We start from the raw sequence: 25,855 nt of genomic DNA, 5'->3' as shown, positions 1-25,855 counted from the left end.
TTTATCTATTTTTTAATTTTTTGAGACATGGTATCATACCAGCCCAGAACTCAAACACAGTCCTAGCTGGCATCCAACTCATGGCCATCCCCCTGCCTTATTCTTGCCACTGTTGGGACTGTTCCACATGAGATGCAGCTCAGAGTGGAAAGAAATTAAAGAGCAGCCTTACCCAAGGACACACAGTCACTATATGAATGGCTACCAAAGCACCTAGAACTTACATTTTAGAAAATCTCTTTATTAGAAACAAAGAAATCTTTCAATAAAATGCATAATCCAAGAAACAGATAAGAAACAGGCAGATCTCTGAGTTCGAGGCCAACATCATCTACAGAATGAGCTCTAGGACAGTTAGGGCTACACAGAGAAACCCTCTCTCAAAAATAAACAAACAACAATAACAAAAGTCAATGGTGGTGGTGGTGGTGATGCAATAGTGGCCTGCAGGACAGAAAACTAACTAGCCACAGTATTAATCACAGCTGTAAAATCTTAGGTATGTGTATATCATAAAATCCAGCAATAAAGAGGCCAAAAGTATCACATATTTTTTGTGTATTATATAGCACAGAGGGGGTTAGTCCACGGTGGAGAGCTGGGCATCCCATCTAAAAAAAAAATCAACCACAAGACTTCATTACATTAGCAAAAAGAAATGAGCAGGTACATGAGTCATCCCCATGACTATGAAGAAAAAATGCTTGACAAAGGCAACTCACACGCACAATGATACTGAGAGACAAGGAGGCACCACAGGAATACATCTTAATCTTGACAAAAATTTATAGCAGAAGTCTTCCCTCAGGGGGCACTGTTAGAAACTTTCAATGTGACATGGACAAAGCAATCTCCACCAAAGGCATTCTCATCAGTATTGTAGCCATGAACAATGCTCCAAACCAAACTAAAAGACACAGAGATTGTCCTGAGAAGATGACACAGTTTCTTATATGATAGGTAGATCTAATAGAAAAATCAAAACCCCTTTCAAACAAGCACCGCAGTAAAGAAACCTACCAAGGTTGTTAGAAATGAAGTCAGTGTAGGAAAATGTATTTGATTTCTAAATGCCAGGAAGAAACTGGTAGAAATAAGATATAATTATAAAGTATAACAAACAAATCAAGAACTTGGGAATCAATCTCTCCCACACTTAAGTGTCAAAACTCTAAAGTGGAGATGAAGATGGTCAGGAAACCACCAGTTTGTGTGACCCTAACATTTGTGTGTACCTATGGAAAGTATGTATTGTGTTTGTATGTCAAAGGCCACAGTTCGGGTGGGAGTCTCCTATAGCACACCCGAGGTTGAATAACCTTGGTCAACACAGCTTTTCCATCTTGAAATCAAACCATTTTCACAGACCTGAGTAGTTTTCCTGAGTTGGGAGGTCTCCACATACTTGTCATGGGCAGCGGCAGGGGGAATGGGGAACTAACCTTCTTAACATAGTCTACAAATTTCAAGTCACTTAGCAAAAGTGATTAGGACACCAGCCAGTAAGGTGGGTGCAGACCTCTTCTGTGTTCCCACCCAAGCTGTGTTAGAGTGAATTCAGGACAAATTCAATGGTTACCTTTTTCCCTCAGGCCAGGACAAATGAAGCCCTCAGACACCTCCCTCCTCTCTCAGTAACAAAACTACTGGCCACATGTTCCTGTAGATTTTTCTCTTACAGAGTGTCCAACAAGACAGCCTCACTTAACTTGGGCACTGTTCTCATGCCAGCTTGCCAATGTCCTTCTAGGCATTTGCCCTTTAGTTTCTGTTCCTTTAGCTTCTCTCTGGGTAAACACAAAATGTGCAATTCCATTCTGCTGAATTCTCTGTGTTTCTAACTGCACGCAACTTGCTTTCTCAACAACACCACCTAGTAGGGACAATCCTACTTCATACAGGGATGGCAGCTACACTCTAGATCAGTGGTTCTCAACCTGTGCGCTGCAACCCTTTGGGGATTGAATGACCATTTCACAGGGGTCACCTAAGGACTATCAGACAACATAGATATTTACATGATTCATAATAGTAGCAAAATTATAGTATGAAGTAGCAACGGAAATAATTTTATGGTTTGGTGTCACCACAACATGAGGAACTGTATTAAAGGGTCGCAGCATTAGGAAGGCTGAAAACCACTACTCCACACCCGCCACAGAAATGAGTCCCTATCTTATTAGGCTCCCTTAATCTTATCAACTCTTTGAAGCTTTACTTAGATGCTCAAGGACATGGAGTTGGAACCACAGTCCACAAAGGAACATTTGGTATTCTCAGCTCTTCAAACTACAGCCTGTTCTCTAGGGGAGTGTAGTACTGACCACGAGTTTCAGTGTGCTGTGCACACACATTTAAAGTTGGCATATATTAGAAAACGTAATCAGAGAAGATAAGGCAGGAAGGATAAACACTGCTTCTCCCATGTGTAAACAGCGCTGGTGACAATCTTCTGGGCAGTAGCATGGAAGCCTTACTCTAAGAGTTTCATGTAAAATGCTCCCTGTTGCCCCAAACTGGGTAGAAGTTTCCCTGGTTTGTAAGCACAGAACTACAATAGAATTCCAAGAGTGTGACACACGACATCCCACTTGAATAGCCCAGCAGGGACTTTAAGGTCACTGTAATAATGAATAGGCAAAGAATTAATAGGAGTTGAGCCCGATGAGCCTTCCTGTGTTGCAGCTGGGCACAAGAGTGCTCTGTTCATTGCCTGTAAACACGTTCCGGGCATGGCCACCACAGCTGTGCTAGGCACAGCTGCCCCTCAAAAGCACTGTAGAGATGGGAGCCTGCTTAAATCACTCTGCCCTCTTCTCCCATCAGACGCACTTCCTTTTCCACTGTCAGCGGCACAACAGCAACACTTGTGTTCTAGAGATGTCTAAGAATGTGACAGTTGTACCAAACACCATCTTCCTTCCCCGGCCGTGCCCCCACTCCACATCCTCTTATCCTCCTGCCTCCCAGTATAGTCTTCGCTCTTTTTTCTTGTTTTCAATGACCTTTCCTTCCTGTCCACTCAAGGTCTTTTGGGATGCGCCTCATCTCTGGACATCATCACTTTTCTTCCTAGCCCTTGGACCCTTGTATCCCCTACCTCTTCCTGTATTTTCTCCAACAGTGGTTCTCAACCTGTAGTTGTGACCCCCCTGAAGACCATCAGCAGAGGTATTTTGCTACAATGGTAGCAAAACTACAGTTGTAAAGTAGTAATGAAAATAATTTTATAGTTGGAGTCAGCTCAGCTTGTGGAACTGTATTAACGGGTTACCGCATTGGGAAGGCTGAGACCCACTATTCCACAGTGTTTGGATCTGGAGCTACACACAGGGTGCCCATCTGCTGCAGCCCCCCACCCACCCACCATTTGCTGAACTGCCTTCTCCCATTCCTTGAGATGGCTCAGAAGCTTCTTCAGTCTTGCCTTCTAGCACATTCTGAGCCATCTTCTGTGCTCATCAAGCCTTCCCATAGTAGCAAGCCTCACTTTTATCTAGTAAAGACATACAATTATATTTGGCGATTACCAATTTTCTCCGTTACTGAAAAGAAAGCAATCCTTGGAGAGTGAAATTACCGTATAACAGTAACAGACGTGGGTTCAAATCTGAGCTCTGAGGTTTATTAAGCATGATCCTGGATTACAAATTGAATTACTCTCTTCAGGCTGTACTAGCTGTTGGGAGCAGCAAGATCCCAGATCCTGAATTTCTTGTAATCCCCTGATCTGAGTGCCTACAGCTGCTCTGAGCACAAGACCTTCAGGAGTTCCTGATGGCAGGAGAGTGGTTTCTGGTGGGTTTGGCTGGGGCGTGGCTATCTCTATATAATCTGCCCCTGAACACAATAAAGGGGCATTCTTGGGGCTTTGGTACCAGTGTTAAAAGGTCTGTGTGTCAGTGCGTCTCTGCGTCTGTGTACTTCAACCCCCAGCCCCTTGCCCGAAGCTCCCTAACTGGGTAATAGCACACCGAGCGCAGACACGGGGCGCGGGGCGCGGCACTAGCGAGGCTTAAGATGCTCTGCTAGAACTACTCCATTCAGCACTGGGCGAGTCTATAAAACATTCACTGTATAAATGGCTATGCACAGTGGTTGGCCAGTATGCCACCAGCTGATGCTACTGTTAATCTGTACAGCCGCTATGTGCACCCTGTCATTCTCGGCAAGATAAGCTAATTGTCCACTCTCCTCGTTGTATGGTACTATTCCATATGCTTTGCTTAAACATTTGCGGAGCTAATCTAAGGAATGATGTGTTAATCATGCAAAACCTCAGAAAATACATCAGCTAAGATGTCAACATGCGTCAGCACAAATCCTCACATGCTAATCCCTTTCTCTTAAGATATTAGGAACGACAAATGCACCGCATAAATTTAATAAAGCCCTGTCCATTTGAAAGGGTTTGTTTTTCAAATTTTACTATTCTTAATTATGTGCATGCGTGTGTTTGTATGTGCGTGGTTGTAGGTGTGTACAAGGGAGTGCAGGTGGCTGGTCCACAGGGGCCAGACATGTCAGAATCCCTGGAGCTGGAACTAAAGGCAGTTGTTACCTACCTACTGTGTGTGGGTCCTGGGAATTGAACCTGGTTCCTCTGGAAGAGCTTCAAGAGCTTTAAACCACTGAGCCCTCTCTCCAGTCCCTGAACATTGCTTTGGACTTAGTTTTACCCAAACATGCATTCAGCTAGATACATGGCTTATGCTTGCAATTGCAGTACCCTGTAGGCTGAGGCAGGAGAGCTGCTGTGAGTAACAGGCTCACTTGGATTTCATAGTCACATCTGGCTAGCCTGGGTTACATAGTAAGCTTCAGTTCCCCCAAGTGCTACAGAGAGAGGATGTGTCAACAAAGCAAGAACAGGAAAAACTACTGCGCTGATAGTAAAATGTTATTCCCTGGCAATGACTTTGAACTTCTAACTGCAAACAAACAGTATTCAGAGACGACATTTATTATATACTCTCTGATGTTATCCATCACTTGGGATTTACCTGAATTTTTATGCAGAAACTTCTGCAGGGTATTTAACACTAGTTGAAATTTCATTTCTTCTACAATTTCAAAACTAGCATCTTCTTCAGGCAATTAGAATGGATTACAACACAGACATGACCAATAGGATAAACAGTGACTTACAGAACATAGATGCTACAGTTCTGGATCAGAGATGGAACAAAATCTATTTATAAACTACAGAAAACAGTAAATATTAATGCCATACCAGATAAAGATGCCCTTATACACATAAATACTACATAAAATAAAACAGAAAAAGTGGATCCTATCCTTACCTGAGCCTGCATTAGAAGAGTGAAGCCCTTCAGCCAAAAAGTATATGATAGAACATGAAGGGCTGGATTTGAGGGATATATTCTGGATTTGAGGCAGTGCATCCTGTCCCCCACCCCTCTCTCTTTTTCTCTTTCTTCTGGCTTCTTTTTTGCTTTTGTTTGTTTTTGCTTGCTTTGATAAAGAAAATTTTATGGGGCACATATTGTACCCATTCATTTACATAACAATAGTAAATAACAGAGTAACTGTGTCTTATTATAGTACACTTGGCCTACTAGGGTGAACGATATTCTCTCTGGCATGTTAAAGAAAGTCCTCACCCTGACCCCGAGATATTCATGGAGGCGGTGAGGTAATTTCAAGTCACTCCACCTACGATACTACTAGCTGTGTACCATTTTTGGAGAAGTAAGAAAATTTATTCTAATGTTTACTGGATTCCGGGATTCAGATTTCAAAACCCTTCAGAGCATATTTGCTCCTGTCTGATTTCTGAATAAGTTGAAATGGGGCATTGTTAATAGCTGTGCTCAGAGAGACAGAGGCAGCACACACAGGGACTGCATGGATCTGCACCAGGTCCTCTGCATATATATGATGGCTTTCTGTTCAATGTTTTCTTGGGATTCCTGAGTGTGCAAATGAGAGGGTCTCTAATTCTTGTGTCTTCTCTTGGGATCTTTTCCTCCTGTGGGTTCATTCTTCCCTGTTGGTTCAATGTGATCGCTTCTGTTCTATCTTATTCTATTTTAGTGTGTCATGTTTGGTTGTTAACTCTCAGAAGCCTGTTCTTTACAAAGGAGAGAAAGAAAGGGCACACATCCGGGTGGGAGTAGAGATGGGGGGAAAGTGGGAAGAGCAGAGGAAGGGGAAACTGCAATCAGGATACATTATGTGAGAGAGGATTATTTTCAAGAACAGGGGAAAATAGTTGTGCTCAGACAACAGTGTAAACTGAGTCATTTCTTCACCCCAGTTCTGAAGTACCCTGCCTCTGAGAAGCTGCCACGCCCAAAGGACGAGGCAGACAAAGTCACACCAGTTTGTGTGATGTCATTACTTTCCACATGGCTTACCGGCTCCCGTGCCCTCCCTCCCCCACTGTCCTGTGGGTGCCAGATCTAGTTTATACACCACCGCGCATGTGCAGAACTCACTTCTTAATCCTTTCTCCGAAGGAAGCGACTTCCTCCAAGATGTTCTGGACAGTGGAAACAATATCTTGTACCATATAGATTCTCTCAATTAATCCCCTTTTCTCAGATTCCTAGGAAACACAAAAAGCAAGACGTGTATTAGCTACTTAAAACCAAAACAAAACAGTTATTTATAGAGACCAGCCACAGTTTCCAAAACTGATTATTGGTTCCAAGATATAAAGGCCAGTTAGTTCCCTCTTTTAGTTACTCTAGCTCCCACTGTGAGCTCCAGCCACCTCTTAGGATCCAGAGATGATAAGAGAGGATCTGTGCTACCAAATACTTCAGGTCCCTGCAGAGAATTCTACAACCACTTTAGCATGGCCAGCTGGTGTCCCCTCTGTCCTTTGGGTATCTAAAGTACACCAAAGCCTTCCTCTGTGACAGTGCTACAGACATGCACTGCAGTAAGAGAGGACCCTTTAGAGGGACACACAATGCATTTCTGAGTACTATGACTGCTTGTGCAAATTCTTACATTTTAATCTTGTTTCTAACACACTGCAGACTTCGGGAAAATGTCTGTTGTCCTTAGGCAACTGTGTCAGAAACAGAGCAGTGTTGGAGACCTGTTAAAGACAGCAGGACTGCATAGGCCTGTTCTCACAGCTGTACTGTGATTTCTTCATGAAGTTGGAATACTACATAAGCTTATCTTCCTCAGTTTTCAATTCTTTATGCAAAATGGAATTCTGTTGTCTGACTGTCACCTCTAACCTGTATATAGAATATCTTCAATATATTTTACTATGCTCAGAAGCTGTAACACTATAAATACAATTTAATGATCACTCAAATGCCCAAGGAAGGGAAATTCCTACATTGATATTTGTACACTATTTCTTCCCTTCTTCCCTACTATAGTCTGTCTCTCCACATCGACACGGCCTATTACAGTTGCTATATACAGCAAGGGTCTCTAGAAAACTTTTTCACTGAGAATGTTACTTGGGTTAGGGCTATGATAAACCACCATGTAGGCGATCAGTAGGGTAACGCTCCTATGATATTCTCTATGCTAGAAAGAAAGAAAGAAAGAAAGAAAGAAAGAAAGAAAGAAAGAAAGAAAGAAAGAAAGGAAGGAAGGAAGGAAGGAAGGAAGGAAGACAAACTCATTTTCATCTTCCATTTCTGCGTCATTTAAATGAGGTCATGAACAGAATGAGGAAGCAAGCACCCCGTGTGATGGTTGCAGGTATGTACAATAGGGAGGTATGTACAATCCACTCACTTGTTACAATAGTCTCTACCCCACCCTTTTGTGCAGAAGGAAACATCAAGGTTGTTGCTTCTTCCTGCAATGGCAACTTTGCGGGACAGTTTCCCTCTCTACCTTAATTTTGGCTCTTTTTCCACTTATTTTTATTCTTTAAGCAGTTTGTGCTAAAAGTCAGACCTGCTGCTAAGGCAACCTCATTCATACTCAGCAACCCACAATGACCTCAGAATAGGCACAATAGTCAAAAACCCATCTCTGTCTGCTGGAAGACCCAAGTTTACAAAGGAGTGTTTCAAGGCTCTGGAGAGCTTCACCCAAAGGGCAAAGGAGCTTCCCCTTGCAGCAGCATTGACTTTAGGAAAAAACAGTTTCTTACAAAATGACTCCAATTTCTGAGTGACTCAATTTCCTAAGAAATGTCCCATTTTTATTGCTTGTTTTTTTTCCTTACTACAAAACAACCAAAATGTAAGGTTCTGTTTAGGAAGAAAGTGTTAATTAGCACACCAAACTAATGAACAATTGTGACAGCACCCTTTCAGTTTTCAAACGAATTTGACGTTTTGCTGTGAGTATTTGCTGTCCATGGAGAAGAATCAGACTTTGCATATTGTTTTATGAGTCAGAGTAATCAAAATCCTATATTTTCATTTTGATTACAGTAACCAAATTATGAAATGATTTCATTTTAATTTCATAATGTGTAGTTTCAAAGCAAAAACATATAGTGTGTGTACATTAAAAGGAAAAAAGTCTTCATGTTGATTATGTATTTCAAAATGACACATGAAGAATGATCATTAACAGTCCAAACTCTCAAATACACTCAATAAATACACTATCTGTGGCTCTACTTTCATCTTCTATCATCACGGGATACACATTCTAAGAGGTTTCATCTTTTCATTTCCAAGATCCAGAAAGATGTTCTTAGCTATCTTCAGAGGTGAACTTCCTGGCCATTAAATTGACATATTAATTGACACCACAGCCAATAAAATTGAGGCTTTCTTAGCAAGAGCTTAGGTACCCTGAAGACTCACAAGCATGACAGATGGAACATAGTCTCAGTTCTGTACCATAATATCAAACTTATACACCCAGGGTATATTTCATACCCATCGCTATGAATGTTGTCTCTTAAGCATTTGTAAAGGCAGTGCCTCCCATGAGATATTTGCTTATCTGACTATTTTATAGAATTTGTTCCGAACGACCAATGGGTTCACTATTTTCCCCCATTTCTAGATATATTTTATGTTCAAATATTTTTATCATAATTTGAATTAAAGCATGGTTACCAAGTACTTGGCCATTTTCTCTCATCCATGGTGTAATATAGCCAGAAAGACCCACCAAAGGTATCAGGCTTTCCTGTTACCAGGATCGTGAACAACATAGGCCTTTCTATGAAGAACTTATCACAGCCCTGGATATTTTGTTATAACAATACCAAGCAATCTAAAATATAGCCAGCATACCAACAATTGCTTTAGGAATATATTATCACACCCTGTCTATTTATTAACTATATACCTCTGCATCATTCTTATTTAAATACCAAAGTGCATTATCCAAGTTTTTTGAAGTGCAGAATTAGTCAATATAATAGATGAAATAAAATCTTCTATTCCTGTATTCAAGCTATTTTTCCAACATATTATCAATGACATGAATTAAATTCTTAATATATTCAACATATATTTATATGTTGATATATAACTTCTTAGTCCTCCTGCTAACCATTCTGAATTGGCATTTTGGAGATTTTATGTCTTTTATAGCCCTGGTGACAGTCATGGCATGGTAGGCTGGCATAACCAGTGGACGATGAGGCAGAGGAATGGGGTGGATTTCCACCAGTCCCTGAGACAAAAAGGGGCTGGCATTTTGTTCTCCCAGTGATCATTCACAGCCTTACCTTGAGTAATAGTTAGTTCCAGCCCCTGGAAAGAGTCAGGGATGGATAATTTCTGCTTTTCTTCTAGGTTTAACCTACTGTTTGTCTTTGAGAAGTTTACTACCCAAACATGCATTTCAAAGGATACTAATAATGACTGTTGAAAAAAATCTAAAATACGTAAGCAGCTTGCTGCAGATTGTTTTAATGTAAATATTAATTACAATGTAAATATTAATAGCCTCTACAATGGAGGCTATTAATAAATGGAAGTTTTTTTGGAAAACAGGAACATATGATACATTGTTTTCATCTGAAATATATTGGTATAGAAAGGGATCAGTTCTTCCTATTCACTGAGATGGGGGTGCATGTCTTCATGAATTCCCATACCCTCTACAGAATCCCTGCACAAGGCAATTTGATGTTCATATATGATACAGGATATGTCCAGCTGAAGGATGCATCTTCACAGTTAGGGTCAAGGATAACTTCTGTTCTATGAATGGCTCTGGTGGTCTTTTGAAAGGTTCCTCTGTGTTGATCAAGGCATACTAGCCTCTACCCTACAGTAAGGTGGTATTTGTATTTTCATAATTATATATGTGATTAGCATCATCCACCCCCACCAATTGTGCTGTTCCCTGGTAGAACTTATTATATCAGCAGATAAGACCAGCTTTCTCTATCTGACTGCATTCTCAGGATCTGCAAGATTGCAGCAGGGACTCCTCAGGGCTAAGATGCTTTCTTGGTGGAGAAATGGGTGGATCCAGAGAAAAGGCAGGGCCTCGGGTGTGCAATAATGTCAAAGTACTATTGACACTGACCTCGAAAATGGACAAGCACACAGACATCTAGTAAAGTTCTAGGCATCATAAATGCACGAAAATGAAAAGTCCAATTCAAATTCCATGGGATTAGAGAAGCCTCCTCAGGGTGCTTGTCTACACTGACTGCTGCCTGTCTGCTTACATCATGCCATGCTTCCGCCCTTTAGCTATCCGGTAACACACCTACTCATTTCCTGCAAGTCTGAAGCTATCTTTGAAGTCACTAATCTGCCAATGTCACACAGCTACCAACACTGGTCCTACTTCCTGGAGACAGTAAGGAATTTGTTTGCAAACAGGTGCCAGTGGACTTAAACCAGGGCTGGCAACTGCTAAGAATGTGTTACTCCATAGAAGAAGCGTCATATGTTTTGGGTGGCCTTTCTTTTTAAAATAAAATCATTTATTTATTTATTCATTCATTCATTCGTCCTACATTCCAGCTGCAGTTTCCCCTCCCTCCTATATTCCCAGACCCCTCCCTGCAAAGCCCCTTCTGGTCCCATTCAATACACTACTCCATTTCTGTTTTGGAAAGATCAGGTGTCCCATAAGTATCAACAAAACACAGGATATCAAGCTGAAAAGACTAAGCACCTCCCCACGTATTAAGGCTGGGCGAGACAACCCAGGATAAATAGGGTCCCAAAAGCCAGTAAAAGAGTCAGAAATGACCCATGTTCCCACTGTCAGGAATCCCACAAAAGGACCAAGCTACCACAACTGTAACATATATACAAGTGGCCTTTTTAAAAGTATCCATTTATCTGATATTTGTTCTTTCTGCCAGTTGCTCTCTCTGCGCCTATGGATTTTTGTTCCCTCTATTTGCCATACAATACATCATTCTGAGAGAATGGCTCTTGCTAAGTCTGCCTTTCTTGCATTTTCCCTGGGATTTTCTTGGGAGGCTTTCATGAGAATGCATATGATTTGATGCCATTTAAAAATATTTTTGGAGAAATTTTCACTCCATTTTCATCTAAGAAGCTGATAGGTAATCCATGACTTAGATCAGTAGAAGAATATTTAGATAAAGTATAAAATAATGCTCCTAAGACATATGAATTCAATAAACCTTCACAGTCTGGAAACCCACTCATCTGTATAGTAACCAACATTTTGCTGCAAATTATGTCCAAAAGGGTAGATCAATTTTACAGTTTTAAAAGTAACATCTATCTATATAAGAATGCACACAAAACCTTTAGTATTATTTGGATTTTTAGGAAAACAAAGGTGTATCTCTGAATAACCATCTATGGAGTTGGGGAGAATTGGGTGCTTCTCCGGTCCTGCCACGGATGAGCTTTGCCGTACATGAACTCACTTGGATTGCGAAGACAGAATGCATGAGCTGAGTGATTTGTATAGCAAACAGGCTCTTGGGCTCACAGTTCCATGGCTGGAAGATTCCAATAGCATGGCACCAGCATTCTGGTGAACTTTCCTCTGGTAGTATCACAACATTACAGAGAAACAGAAAAGGACACGGACATTTGCAAAAGGGGCCAAGCATATACTTTTGTTGTATGATAGGGCATCTCTTGGGTATATTCCCAAGAGTGGTATGTTCATATCAGCATTGTTTGTAATAGCCAGAACCTGGAAACAACCTAGATGCCCTTCAATGGAAGAATGGATGAAGAAAGTGTGGAATATATACATATTAGAGTACTACTCAGCAGTAAAAAACAATGACTTCTTGAATTTTGCATGCAAATGGACAGAAATAGAAAACACTATCCTGAGTGAGGTAAGCCAGACCCAAAAAGAGGAACATGGGATGTACTCACTCATAAATGGCTTCTAACCATTAATAAAGGACATTGAGCCTATAATTCATGATCCTTGAGAAACTATATAAGAGGGTGAACCCAAAGAAAAACATATCATCATCCTCCTGGATATTAACCTTCATCAGGCAATGAAAGGAGACAGAGACAGAGACCCACATTGGAGCACCAGACCAAAATCCCAAGGTCCAAATCAGGAGCAGAAGGAGAGAGAGCATGAGCAAGGAACTCAGGACCGCAAGGGGTGCACCCACACACTGAGACAATGGGGATGATCTATCAGGAACTCACCAAGGCCAGATGGACTGGGTCTGAATAAGCATGGGATAAAACCGGACTCGCTGAACATAGCGGACAATGAGGACTGCTGAGAAGTCAAGAACAATGGCACTGGTTTTTGATCCTACTGCACGTACTGGCTTTGTGGGAGCCTAGGCAGTTTGGATGCTCACCTTACTAGACCTGGAAGGAGGTGGTAGGTCCTTGGACTTCCCACAGGGCAGGGAACCCTCACTGCTCTTTGGGCTGATGAGGGAGGGGGACTTGACTGGGGGAGGGGGAGGGAAATGGGAGGTGGTGGCAGGGAGGAGGCAGAAATCTTTAATAAATAAATTAATTAATTTTTTAAAAAGGGGGGCCAAGCATGCAGGGTGCTTGACTTTGTAACAATCCCTTTCAGGGGCAAATGCTTTCTTCGGCAAGACCAGCACTAATCCTCTCCTTTGGTCTGGTGCCTGACATAGTTACAGCTCATTAACCTTGCTTCTACTCCAGCCGCTAAGGACTGGAACCCGAACCCCAAGGAGTCAGATTCACTACAGCGGTGAACACGATGACATTTACCACAGAGTCTTGGTTGTGGTTCTGAAAACTGAAACTCATATCAGCGTGGCCATGACTGCATTGGGAGGCAGGGCTCAGAAGTCTTAGCTGCTTTTCTATGGTTGTGACAAAACACCATGACCGAAAGCAGCTTGAAGAAGAAAGGGCATATGTCTTATAGGTTATATAGTCCATCACATTGGAAACCCAGGGCAGGAACTCAAGGCCGGAACGGAAGCAGACGCCATGGAAGGACACTGCTTATAGCTTAGTCAACCTGCTTTCTTATACATCTGAGGACTAAAACCCAAGAATGGCACGCACCATCTACAGTGGGCTGGATCCTCCCACAACAACCATTCATCAGAAAGTGCCCCACGACCTTGTCTACACACCAATCTTGTGGGCTTATCGTCTCAATTAAGATCTCCTTTCCCCAGATAAGCCTCCTTTGAATAATGTTGTCAAAATCCAACCTGGAAAGAAACTTTATCACATATGTAAATTGCCCTGGACAGAAATGAACAGGAAGCCCTTCCCTTCTATAGGCAAAAAGACAAAAGATGAACAGCCTTTTGTCTAGCTTCGAGAATACAGGGGTGGATTTAGGTTTCTTAAGAAAGGCTGTTCTGGAGCAAGTCTGTTCATGTCGCCCCGATGCTCAGAGAGACCGTCTAGCAGCTGGATGTGCATCCCGCTGGCTTTATTTACACATCTCAGATTGAACCAGGGAATGTGGTGATAACAGTTTAGCAGCCGCAACATTGCATCTGCCGCCGACACCACGCGGCCCGTGAAGAAGAAGGATTCATTCAGAAAGACAGACAGAGGCTGTGCGCCTCTAGTCCTCTCACCACAGAGGCTCCCGACTCATACAGAGAACTGTGTGCAGAAAAAGAGTGATGACCGCCGGCGTGGCTGCACAAATGAACAAGATGATTGCAACTGACCGCATAGCCACAGCAGGTCTTCTCTCTGATTATAAACCTGTAAAAGGATGGAGGCCTAAGTGAAATCCTCATGACTGAGGGTCTCCTTGATGTGCGAGTACCTGTCGTCAATAACAGAGTAGGCAAAAAAAAAAAAAAGGAAGACTTCAAATCCAGAATCCAATTTTACAAGGTTTCTTTTTTGTCATATGTGTGCACGTGGAACATGCATGTTTGTGTGCATGTTCCCACATGTGAGTATGTGGGGAGGGCGAATGAAAGCAGAGGCCAGGAGGCTGATGTCATTAACTTTATCATTCTCTATCTTATGCATTAGGCAGGCTTTCTCAATTGAGCCCAAGACTTGCTGTATGGTTAGTTTAGGTGGCCAGCTTGTTCTTGTGATCCCGTTTCTATCCCTTTGTGGAGGGGGCATTACAAGAGGGCGGATGTACCCTTCTGTTGTCATATGGGGGCTGGGGATTTGAACTCCTCATGCTTGAGTAATCAGTGACCACAGCCATGCCTACCCATGGCTCCAGTACACCAGTTCCTGATTTGTGTAATGCACTGTCAGAATGAGTGACGACGCTGACAGTGAGTCAAAACCACGATGAGCTCCAGCTCTTAAAGATGCTTATCCTGTAAAGCTCATGCAAAATCAGCATCTTTTAATTGTGCATTTGTTTCTAGGCACCAGAAGGTTTGAGTCTTTGGCTGAGTTTTGAAGAGAGTTGAATTAAAAATCAATAACGTACCCATGGCATAACATAGCCGCTCACTCTTTTAAAGCAAGCAAAATACTAGGAGTGCATCATGTGAGTTTCCCTTCCTTAAGGCATTGCTGCCTACCCTGTGTCTCCAGTGAACACAGCTCTGTAGGTGCAACGAAGGGCTTGGAGCCTCTGGGAGAGAATTAACACCATTGGAATGAATTTACAATGGAGAATTCATTATATAGTCAGTATGTTACTTTAAATCTTTCCTGCTTGTTCTGATTTACAAATATCCTTCATTTCTCTATTAATTATCTAAGCAAAACCAGGGAGCTATCCCTGAAAATTGACCTTGTCAGAAAAAAAAAATACTTTTGACATGCTTAAATATTGAGTGGTACTTATTAAAGAATGCTTACTATCCCCAAAGGACCAAGGCAAAATTTTTATCCCCAAATCCTCCCAGCTAATGTCAGGCACCCAGATGAAAGACGTTAAACTGGATCTTTAGACAAGAGGAAGGCATTGTCTGTTTTAATTCATTGACTATTAGAAGCCTGGAATTTCAAAATTTGAATGATCATCATTAGAAATTGATTGAGTAGCATTTAGTATGGAAAAAAAATCTTAACATCTGTGCTAACGAGGATCAGGAAGCAGTATTTCTGCTACATGAGATAAAAAATTGTTCCCTGGGAACCCTAGCTTCACAAACGAGGGACTGAGTTCAGGATTTAGCCCCGTGAGGCATGTTCATGTGCACAGGTAGACACAATATCATGGTGTATGTTATTAAATTGAGTGGGGGGGGGGGCGGCTAGAAGCCCATGGGCAAGCTCGCTTGGAGCACACAACTGTGAAAACCAAAATGATCCTGTTTCAAACTGAGTAGAAGGCAAGGGCCAACACCCAAGATTGTTCCCTGATTTTTATAAGTGTCTTGTGGCAACACATCAGAGTCATACTCATAAGCATGCATGCACAAAGGTAGCATTAGATTTATCTATTCTTATTTTATATGTAGGGTGTTTTACCCACATCTATGCCTGTGCACCACATCAGAATCTCCTGTGCCGGAGTTACATACAGGCATTACAAACTGTCAAGCGGATGCAGGGATTGATCCCACTGAGTCCTCTGAAAGAGAAAGTGGTGCTCTTAACCACTGAGCCATCTCCTGTTGCAAGGGAGAGGGCCGCTTGTTCGTCCCGGCTGCCCAGCTAGCTTAGCCCCAAAATAACCACACAGAAACTGTTTATTAAATTACTGCTTGGCCTATTAGCTCTAACATCTTATTGGCTAATCCTTACACCTTGATTTAGCCCATTTCTATTAATCTATGTATCGCCACGTGGCAGTGGTTTACCAGGAAAGATTCGACATGTCTGATTCTGGTGGCTCCATGGCGTGTCTCTCCTTGACTCTGCTTTCTTCCTCCCAGAATTTAGTACTGTCTTCCCTGACTACCTAAGTTCTGCCCTATCAACTAGGCCAAAGCAGTTTCTTTATTCATTAACCAATGAAAGCAACACATGACCTCCTACACCAATCTCCCCAGCCCCAAAGATTATGTTTTAATAGGAAGAGAAGGCAATGTATGCTCTTTCTGGAAAGTGCTTTGTCTCGAGCACATTTTCATCTTTGAGAAATGAACACAAAGCTGTTCGAGTTTGAATCAATACTGATATTTTCCTGTTTTATTCCACTTTAACCATCTGATCTTGAGAAAATGCTCTGCCTCGGTGTTTATGGAGATGTGCTTTCACCTGAAACAGGAGTCTGGTCGGGTGTAAAGAGAAAGGATGGGAAAAGGAAAGAACACAATCCCCAACATCCTGAGAAAGATACTGGAAACACACAGCTCAGAGGGAGGCGGTGGTCCTTCACTTTTGGGTCTCAAAGGCTGGGTGGACTAATGGTTCCATGACAACGTCTCTGGGCTAGCTGATGAATAAATGTTGCCACAAAGCAAAGAGGACCTGTGGCTTCTGGAGCTGGAGCTGCTGCCAGATAGAATGCACAATCAATGGTGGTTTCTGGCTTTGCTGCAAAGATCCCTTAACTTCCTCCTAGTTAGGAGAGGGAGGGGACTACTGGGCAAGATGTTCATCTGATTAAGAACAGTAAAAAGTAGAGCCGGGACTAAGGCTCAGTCAATAGGTACTTGTCATCCTAGTATGAGAATGTTGGACTGGGCCCCTGAAACAATCCTAAAAGGCCAGATATGACGGCACTCATTGGAAAGGATTTAGCAAGGTGAGACGGCAGAGAGATCCCTGAAGCTCATTGGTTGGCACACCTAGCTGAACTGACGAGCTTCAGATACAGTAAGAAATCTTGTCTCAGAAAATAAAAGATGAGAGTGGATAGAAAAGACAGCTGATGATGACCTCCGAACTCCACACTCACGTGTGCACACACCCACAACAGTTAAGTATATGATACACATACACAGCGACTTAAAAAGCTAAAGGTAGTTCTTATACACGAAAACTCCACCCAAACATCAGCTCCTATTAGCAAGCCTGATTCTCTCAACATTTCCTCCCAATTGCCTCAGCTGTGTCCGAGCTTTATGCAAGGGTGGCTCATTGAAATCTGGTTTCCGTGGGAGCACCTGTGTGACCATGACCTTTCTGTTCACAGGGAAAAAAAAAAAAATCAGCAAATGCTGCTGCTGTTGCTTTGGTGTGGAATGAAAGAAAGAATGAAAAGGAAGGAAGGAAGGAAGGAAGGAAGGAAGGAAGGAAGGAAGGAAGGAAGGAAGGAAAGAAGGAAGGCATGCTCATGCCCGTTTCTAAACAGTGTAGCACAGTTTACAAATAAGATTTTGACAGAGTGTCTGGGTTTGAATAGCACTGTGAATTTGACAGAGAAATCTCAGATGCATTCATTTCTCTTAAATGAGGTTTGTTAATTGATGCCTGGGGAAATTGATTGCCAGTGGAGTATTCTGAGTGCTGAGTGAGTTAAAGGGCACAGAGGAACATAATGCCAAAACACTATAACGTTACTAATATTTCCATGAGTCTGAATATTTAAGTGTTGTACCATCTTGTTTTATGTTAATGCTGTTACAGTCATTTCGTGATGCATTATTTACTTTTCTAGTAGGAAAAAAATGCGGTGATGCTATTTTCTATCAATTGTTTTGTGAACTGTCGGTTATCTTATAAAGTATCTCAGATTTATCTTGTAAACTTGGTGGATAGTTGTGTTACAGGATGAAACTACAGGCTTCATTGGGAAAGACAAGGGCAACCATTACTATTCCCACCCCCAAAATGAGTAAGAAATGTTGATCCCTCCAAGCTTTGATGGTTAGTTTCAAATTCAAGGCAACACAGCCAGCCTCAAAATGATTAAGAACAATAAACAAAACCGCAATTAAGAAACAGAGAAAGTGTTTTTAGGGAGTGGAGGCAGGAAAGGCAGAGATAGGATGGAAATAAAAGGGTACCAGAATGAATAGTTTACGAATGTGAGGTCAGGAAAGAACAAATGACCAGTGGATAACCAGGATACAACGTCTAGTTTGTTCTATCATGGCTTCATGGAATGATTTTAGACAGTGGGGAAGTAAACAACTTGATGTAGTACCGACGACTATGGAAAAGGCAGAACTCTGGACTCTAGGTTTTTAAATAGCAATGTTACTTAATAGCAGTGTAGAAGACTTGTGAAATTTACAGCCTGGTGTGTCTTGCTTCATGTTGTTTGAAAGCACATACCAAAAACAACATTTACAGTGGGTGTTTTAAAATATCTTCAAGTACCAAGCACACTGCTCAGTGTCATAACAAGCACGGTACCCAGATAATGATCCCAGGACCAGGTGAAGATTATTTTTGGATGACTTCAGAAGCAAATGAAGCTGCAACCCTTTGCAGAATAAAGATTGGGTTTTCAAAAAAGGAAATAAATATGAGACAATTTGTCAAGGCAGCATGAGAACTCAGGAATTTGCCCTCTTGTGATTCCAAACATACATACACTGGTCCTTAAGAATTGTAACCCATTCTCCTACTAAAAGCTTAAAGGAACACAGAGTTGTAGAAACCCTAGCAGTAAAATCACCGCATCAATAAAGAGCACATTAAATCCAGTTATCAGAGCTTAGATCAGACTGGCCATTAGCATTACTGCCCAGGAAATTTCCACAATCAGGTTCTCCACAGCGCATCCTCCACATAAGTTGTACTTGTTCTGAAACTATGTGCACACATGTGTACACACGATTGCACGCCTAAAGCTAACTGTTCAAAGAAGCTTACTGGAATTTTTCTTTCCTTAACAACATCATACTCTGTCATTAACAACTGGCACCTATGTCTCCTATAATTAACAAAAACACCGATTGACCTACATGGTGTGTGTGTATGAGAGAGAGAGAGAGAGAGAGAGAGAGAGAGAGAGAGAGAGAGAGAGAGAGAGAGAGGTACACTGAGCTGCTGTTGCTATTTATTTTCTTAAGAATATAACAAAAGAAAATAAACAAAACCCCTCCTTCTGATAGACTGTAAGACAGTCAGACTCTCCATGGCCAACAGTATTCTTAGGTTAAGGGAACAAAGGATTCACTTCATTAGGAATTAATTTCAGTGGCATTGGGCACCGCACCAAAGTCTTCTGCAGGCTAACTTGGGAGGAAACTCCCAAATACATACCACATGTGCAGATCTGTTTGAAAGATAGAAAGGCATCTTAAATGCTGACAGTGACAGCGACAGCTTAAGACAGGGTGGCATTCTATGTTTTTTGTTTGTTTCTGTTTGGGTTTTGGTTTTCAAGACAGGGTTTTTCTGTAGCTTTGAAGCCTGTCCTGGAACTAGCTCCTGTAGACCAGGCTGGCCTCAAACTCACAGAGGTCCGCCTGCCTCTGCCTCCCGAGTACTGGGATTAAGGCATGTACCACCACCGCCCAGCGGCATTCTATGTTTTCAAGGATTTATTTTCTAATGTGTTTGTGTATATGCCTGAGTGTATGTGTGCATCTCACATTAATGTAGGCAGCCACAGAGACTATAAGAGGGTTGTAGGTATAGTGTGCCACCTGATGTGGGTGCTGGAAACTAAACCCATGACCCCTGCAAGAGCACTAAATGCTTTTTACCACAGGGGCACCTCTCATGACTTAGCATGCCAAGTTTTCTAAACAGAAATGGGATAAATAATGCTCATTCTTCCTTTTTCAATATAGAACACCCCTCAATGAATACTTAGGCACTTCTTGCTTAAAGAAACATATCCATTATCTTTTATTTTTTTTATCCATAACTGATATAAACAGATGGATTTCTTTTCTCACAAGCGCTGACCAGCATCTGTGACGTCATCAGTGACCCTGAAAGAAGTCAGTCAAGTCCCCTGACAGTCTAACTATACAAAAACTAGCCTACACCATGACCATCAGAGGAGGCTTTCTTCTGAGAGCAAGAAGCAAGGTCTTTTGTTTTTTAATTTTTATTACATTCTATTATGCTTTCTTCTTCCTGATGCTAATGGTAAATGCTGGAATAGTCTATGTGACTGTTGGCCTGACACAGGAAAGAAACTCTCTGGAAAGTATTTATACCTTCAGCCATGAAAACAAGATATTATTGTCTTACATGACCTTTCATAAGTATGGGATACGACAGCATTTTACACAGTCATTTCTTGGTTCATGCTTCAATTACTGACCTTTACTGTGTACAAAATTAATGCAATTTTCATTGTAGTTCATCCGTACAAATAAGGTTCACATGAGGGATTCCACATAGCAAATCTAATAAAAATAGAAAATGCTAACTGATTGTTGTTGGCTGAACTCGGTCATTATCTGTTTGTTCTCGGGTCCCTAGAAAACTAGACTTGCAATAAGCAATTTCTTACATGGACCATCTGGGATAAGAAAGAAGGATATGTCTTTCTTCAACGTTTAGCCTGTGTGCTTCATTTCTTAAAAAGCCCCAAATCTAGTTACCTGCAAGATCTATGTGCTATCACAAGAGAAAAGAAGGCAGAATTGTGGCTGCCAATCTGGCTTCTAACACAGATGACTGCACTGTGCTGTTAACAAATATAAGGAGCCAGAGGCTACAATGATGTCGTTTTTCTGACCACCTCTATTCGGGACAATAAAAGTTTGACAGACCCCAGACCATGCATGTCTTGGTCTGTAAGTCAGAGAGAGGCAGAAGATGGGAGTACATTCATCCCCTGAAGAAGCAGGGCCAAGTGGCCCAGGCAGCCTATCTTCGTCTGTCACCTGTGATGGTGTTTTCTGGGAAAAGGAAGTGTAGATAAAAGTGTGCTACTCTCAGGATAGATGGGTAAGGTAAAGAATAGCTTCCCTCCCTTCTGCTTGTTCAGGGAATGGTTGTGTGTTATAATTCGTTTGTGATTCCTCTTGGATTGGGTATGAGACACATCCCAGAAGCATGTTCTGTCATGTCTAACATGCAGCAGAAGCCATGGGACTCTGTGAAGAGAACCACTCAACCATCCCTTGGTGGGGAGTAACAATGTCACCGCCTGGTCAGGTCCCAAACAAGCACATGATGGTCCGCAGAGAAGAAATGACGCACAGGGACACATGTGGAATGTGCCCTCATAATGTTGAACTTGAAACTTAACAAATCTAGTTACAAATCCCCGATAGAAGTGTGCTGGCTAGTTTCATGTGAACCGGACACATGTAGGAGTCATTTGGGAAAGGGGGACTTCAATTGAGAAAATGGCCCCAGCAGATGGGCCAGCGGGTCAGTCCATAGGACATGCTGTTGGTTGGTAATGGATATGGGGGGGGGTCCATCTCACTGAGTGGGGCTCCAGCCCTGGGTTGGTGGGCCTAGGTTCTATGAGAGAGCAGCTGAAATAGGCTTGAGGAACAAGCTAGATCGCAGCATTTCTCCATGACCTCTCTATCGGTTCCTGCCTCCGGGTTCCCACTCTGCTGGAGTTCCGGCACTGATTTTTCTCAGTGACAAGAGTTTGCTGTAAAGGAAAGAAATGAAATAAACCCTCTCCTCCCCAAGTTGCTGTTGGTCATGATGTTTTATTGCAGCCATAGAAACACTAAAGGCAAGAAGCAAGTTTGACATGATATGGGTGGAGACTAAAAATATGTGAAACTCCCTAGCGACAGAAAGGTGTGTTTATCAGAAAGGCCATAGATAGCTATTTTTGGTTTTCATTTTAGGTTTTTTGTTTTACAAAGTTATATAAAAGCATAAAACTATGGAAACAAAATACCATGGTTATGACCAAGCTAGGAAAAGAACATACCACGATACCTTATTAGAAATCTCAGAACTGAATATACCCTGGAGTGAGGACAGCCCCACTGCCAACTCTTCCCACACACGACAGGTTGATAAAACCATTGTGTGTTGGTCCTCACTAGGTCCTGGCCCATCTCTGTGGATGCCACTTTTAGATGCTTTCTGTAGTCATCCTTGCCCAGAAAGATTTGAAACAGCACATATTGCTCCATCTCCCGAACCCCGGGCATCTCTAGGAAGGGATCACATTCTGGGTTAGACTCTAGATTGGACTGTGTTGCCTGAAAGACTGTTGGAGAAGACATACGAGCCATTCTCTTTATCAGTGTAGCTGCTGCTACTTGCAGAAGAACCCTGTGGTCAGGCCTATTGGCTGCTAACGTTCACTTACAGAAGGAAGTACCGGAGAGGTCACCAGACCCTCACTCGAGGTTCTAGCCACTCCCTGCCACCCCCTCCCAGTCAGTTGTATGTGATTATGCTCTATTTTCACACAGCCTCGTGGTCTCTGGAGATCTCAGGGTGCATAGACTGTAGAAGGTGAGTTGTAGGGGGACTCCAGCTACGCAGCTTTGGGGAAGTTCTCATTTATGCCTGGGTGAGACTTTTTCATGGTGCAGCTGCTTTGGGGTCACTCCTGCTCCTGCAGGTAATCTGTCTCCCATGTTCTCTACTGAGCACCGTAAACCCACTGGCGTCACAGGTCTGACTGTGGCAAAAGTGTGCCTTGGTTTTTCCATGATGCCTCATCACAAGTGAAAGCCTTTTTTAATATCTGTCAGGTGGAAGAGTCCATACAATAATTTTTCATCCTGTGTTTTATGTGTTTTGTTGATGATTGCTTGACACAGCATCCTCCACTCTGTACCTCAGGCTGTTCTTAGCAATCCTCCTGCCTTAGCCTCACAAGCACTGGAAGTACACTTAGGTCCATTTCCTCGTGTTGGAAGGTTGTCTTTAGGTGGTATGTTAAAGATACCCTGTTACTACTGTCCCTAGGGAGGAAATGTGGTCCTCTTTCAAAGGTGGCACATTTGAACAGATTTGGATGAAACAAAATCTGCTTCACATTTAAGCTTTGGCTTTCAAAAGATTTAATTTTTGCCTAGTGCGATATTGAGATATAATAAGAAATACGTATTTTGTCATGGGTCCTGGCTGTTGGCCAGAACTCTTGAAGCTCCCCTGCTTTGCTAAGCAATAGGGGCAACAGGAACGTGTCCTGTTGTGTTTGGTTTTGTCTTTGGTTCCTGAAACAGGAACTATAAAGGAACTAAAGAACAGGACCTCAAAAGATGGAAGGAGTCCACTTTGCTGTGAAAAACAAGCTCCTCTTGGACACACTGAATTTAAGTGTGGTGCCCTCAAAAGACAAGGGGCGCTTCCTGCCATGGGAACCAGGCATCTGATGAGGAACCATGGCCGGAATTTGCAGGAGCCTCCTCCCAAGCTCCTGACCCTCCAGAAGAAGCCAGTCTCCTCTATCACTGGAGGTCACTAACTTAATCAATCTCATGTTGATAGAGACATCTCATGCACATGATAATAGAAACACAAAGCAGTGTCAGGAGGCTTCTGGGTAGGCTAACGTTTAGAATTCCTGGGCCTAGGGTGAGCATAGATGCTCTGCTCTGCCCCAGGCTTGTTCCCATGCCTCTCTTCTATTTGGTTGCTCCCAAGTTGAATAACGCATAATAAGTCAGTAAAGGGAAGTATTTCCCCATGTTTTGTGAGCAGTTCTAGACACTTATTAAATCTCAGGGGTGGGTTATGGGAACTCCAATTTACAACTGGTCATCAGAAGTACAAGGGGCCAGCCTTGCAAGTGGCTTCAGATAAGTTTCAAATAACCACCTGCAATTTTCATTGGCAATGCATCCCTCCATGATCTGAGATTGGTCTTCACCTATCATTCAATGGTTTGATCATTCAAAAGGCATTCGAATCAACTAATCGATAATTATTAAAGAAGTTTATATTGCTATCATCTCTATTCTGGAAAAAAAAGGAGATTTATTTTTTAAATATACTGTGCTTTGTTCCTTCATGTCTTTAATAATGCTCACTTTCAGAAAACAGATAAGATTCAATCCGTAATATACTCATTTGCTTCAAATGGGCAAAACCATCTGGTCCCCTCAATTAACTGTAAGGATCTGGTGTCACAGAGCCAGGCTTTGAATTAATGTCTGTTCGGCAAACATTTATATCATACACTTGCTCTTTGGGTTCTCCTTTCTGCCCTCTTGTCCCCCACCAGCCTCCTCCAAGTCACCGCCACGGCGCCACACATGCCCAGGTTTTACGGAACTGGAAGTCCATTAAGCTCAAAACCTCTCAATTGGTACTTCCCTCCCCCCCCCCATTTTGCTCCAGAAGGTTTGTCTGAAAGTGTAATGACAACAAAAGCAGCAGATTTGAGAGATTCTCCCTGGAGAAGGGAAAGGACAGCTGTACACAGACATATAGCAGAGAACGCTGCCAGCAACAGCTGGGGAAGTGACAGGCTCAGAAGTGGGTGACCACCCCATAGCGCAGACGTGAACCTAAAGGAGCAACCATTTCCCTTGATTTGCTCTTGACTTTTGGGCTCCCTTTCATCAGCAGAGAGAAGGGACCAGCTTGGCTTGCATCCTGACTCTTAACAAAATTCACTTATTTGCTTATGTTTTTTTTTCCTCGTTCTATTTCCTTTTTTAAAAATCTTGGAAAAGACTCAATACCACACGATCCATCAAAACAACAAACACATATTATTTAAAAAAAAATAATCATTCTGAGATATGATAGGTAGTTGTCTCTAATACAATGTATATTAGAGGAAAAACAGATATTGTAGTCATTCTATTTTAAGTAAGTAAAAGGTTGATTTCTTTCTAAACCATAGTGTTTCTATAACATTACATAATGCCAAAAGTCAAAACAGACACAACCTGGAGACACATCGTGGACAGCATGGGTTGCTTCTAAGGGTCTGCCATTGGCACAGTACTCACCTTCCCCTCCTCCTCTTCCTCCTCTATGTCCGTGCTCTCCTGAAAAGAAACCCCATAGCTCATTAGTAATTAAGGAAACATCCACTGGGATCGCCCAATGCAAATGAGACACACGCTTTTAACTTTTCTTACAGAGCTGGAACATCGATGTTTTAAAACTCATTAGATCCTCTTGTAACATTCACACTTCTGAAGTTCAGAGACACCGTGACAAGGTTATAAACAATATGCAGAGTCTACCTGGAGCCACTAGGTAGAAATACACCTACTGCACAAGCGCCCTTTGACAGTGCCCAGCTTCAAAGCTACAGAGCTAATTTATCCTTCCTGCAAACATTTGTTCTTGTCCGGCAAACACCCTAAGCACTATGTTAAGGAGGACTACTAAACTCATCATTGTAAGGATCACTCCTTTCTCTTTGCTGCCATTACCGAACCATTCGGCAATAGAAAATGCACTAGTCTGAATAGTGTCAGCGTGAAGAAGGCTACAGGAACAGAGAAAGAGAAGGAAACCGAAGGTTCCCATACTGACTAACAGTTGCATGACTAGAGGAGGTGCTGGATGGCATCTGTGTTGCTACGGGGTCCATTCAGCACCATTAGAAGTGCCGTCTATTTAATAGGAACATTTTATATCATATAATTGCAGGGTATAAAAGTAAACAGTCACATATGATAGCACATGCCTTACTCCCAGCCTTCGGGAGACAGAGGCAGAGGGATCTTTTGAGTTTAAGGCTGGGCTGACTAGGTTGTCCATATCTAGTGTTCAGGGCTATACAGTGAGACCTAATCCTAACGAGTAAAGAGAAGAGGAGGGGAGGAGAGGGGAGGGGAGGGGAGGGGAGGAGAGGAGAGGAGAGGAGAGGAGAG

General features: G+C 42.3%; 1 protein-coding gene across 1 annotated transcript in view; it reads right to left on the bottom strand.

Annotated features, from left to right (window-relative positions):
- The window catches only part of Mctp2 (multiple C2 and transmembrane domain containing 2), a 172,322-nt gene that overhangs the window by 13,727 nt on the left and 132,740 nt on the right, over nt 1–25,855 (bottom strand). The window contains exons 18-19 of the mRNA XM_005357761.2: nt 24,980–25,018; nt 6,462–6,571 (exon numbers count right to left, since the gene is read on the bottom strand). Of these exons, the coding sequence (XP_005357818.1) occupies nt 6,462–6,571; nt 24,980–25,018 (149 nt within the window). The remainder of the gene's footprint in view (nt 1–6,461; nt 6,572–24,979; nt 25,019–25,855) is intronic.

Source organism: Microtus ochrogaster, chromosome 22 (assembly GCF_000317375.1).
Source record: "Microtus ochrogaster isolate Prairie Vole_2 chromosome 22, MicOch1.0, whole genome shotgun sequence".
Taxonomy (NCBI): Eukaryota; Metazoa; Chordata; class Mammalia; order Rodentia; family Cricetidae; genus Microtus; species Microtus ochrogaster.
Note: the sequence above shows the minus strand (reverse complement) of the source record. Positions and strands in the feature narration are given on the sequence as shown.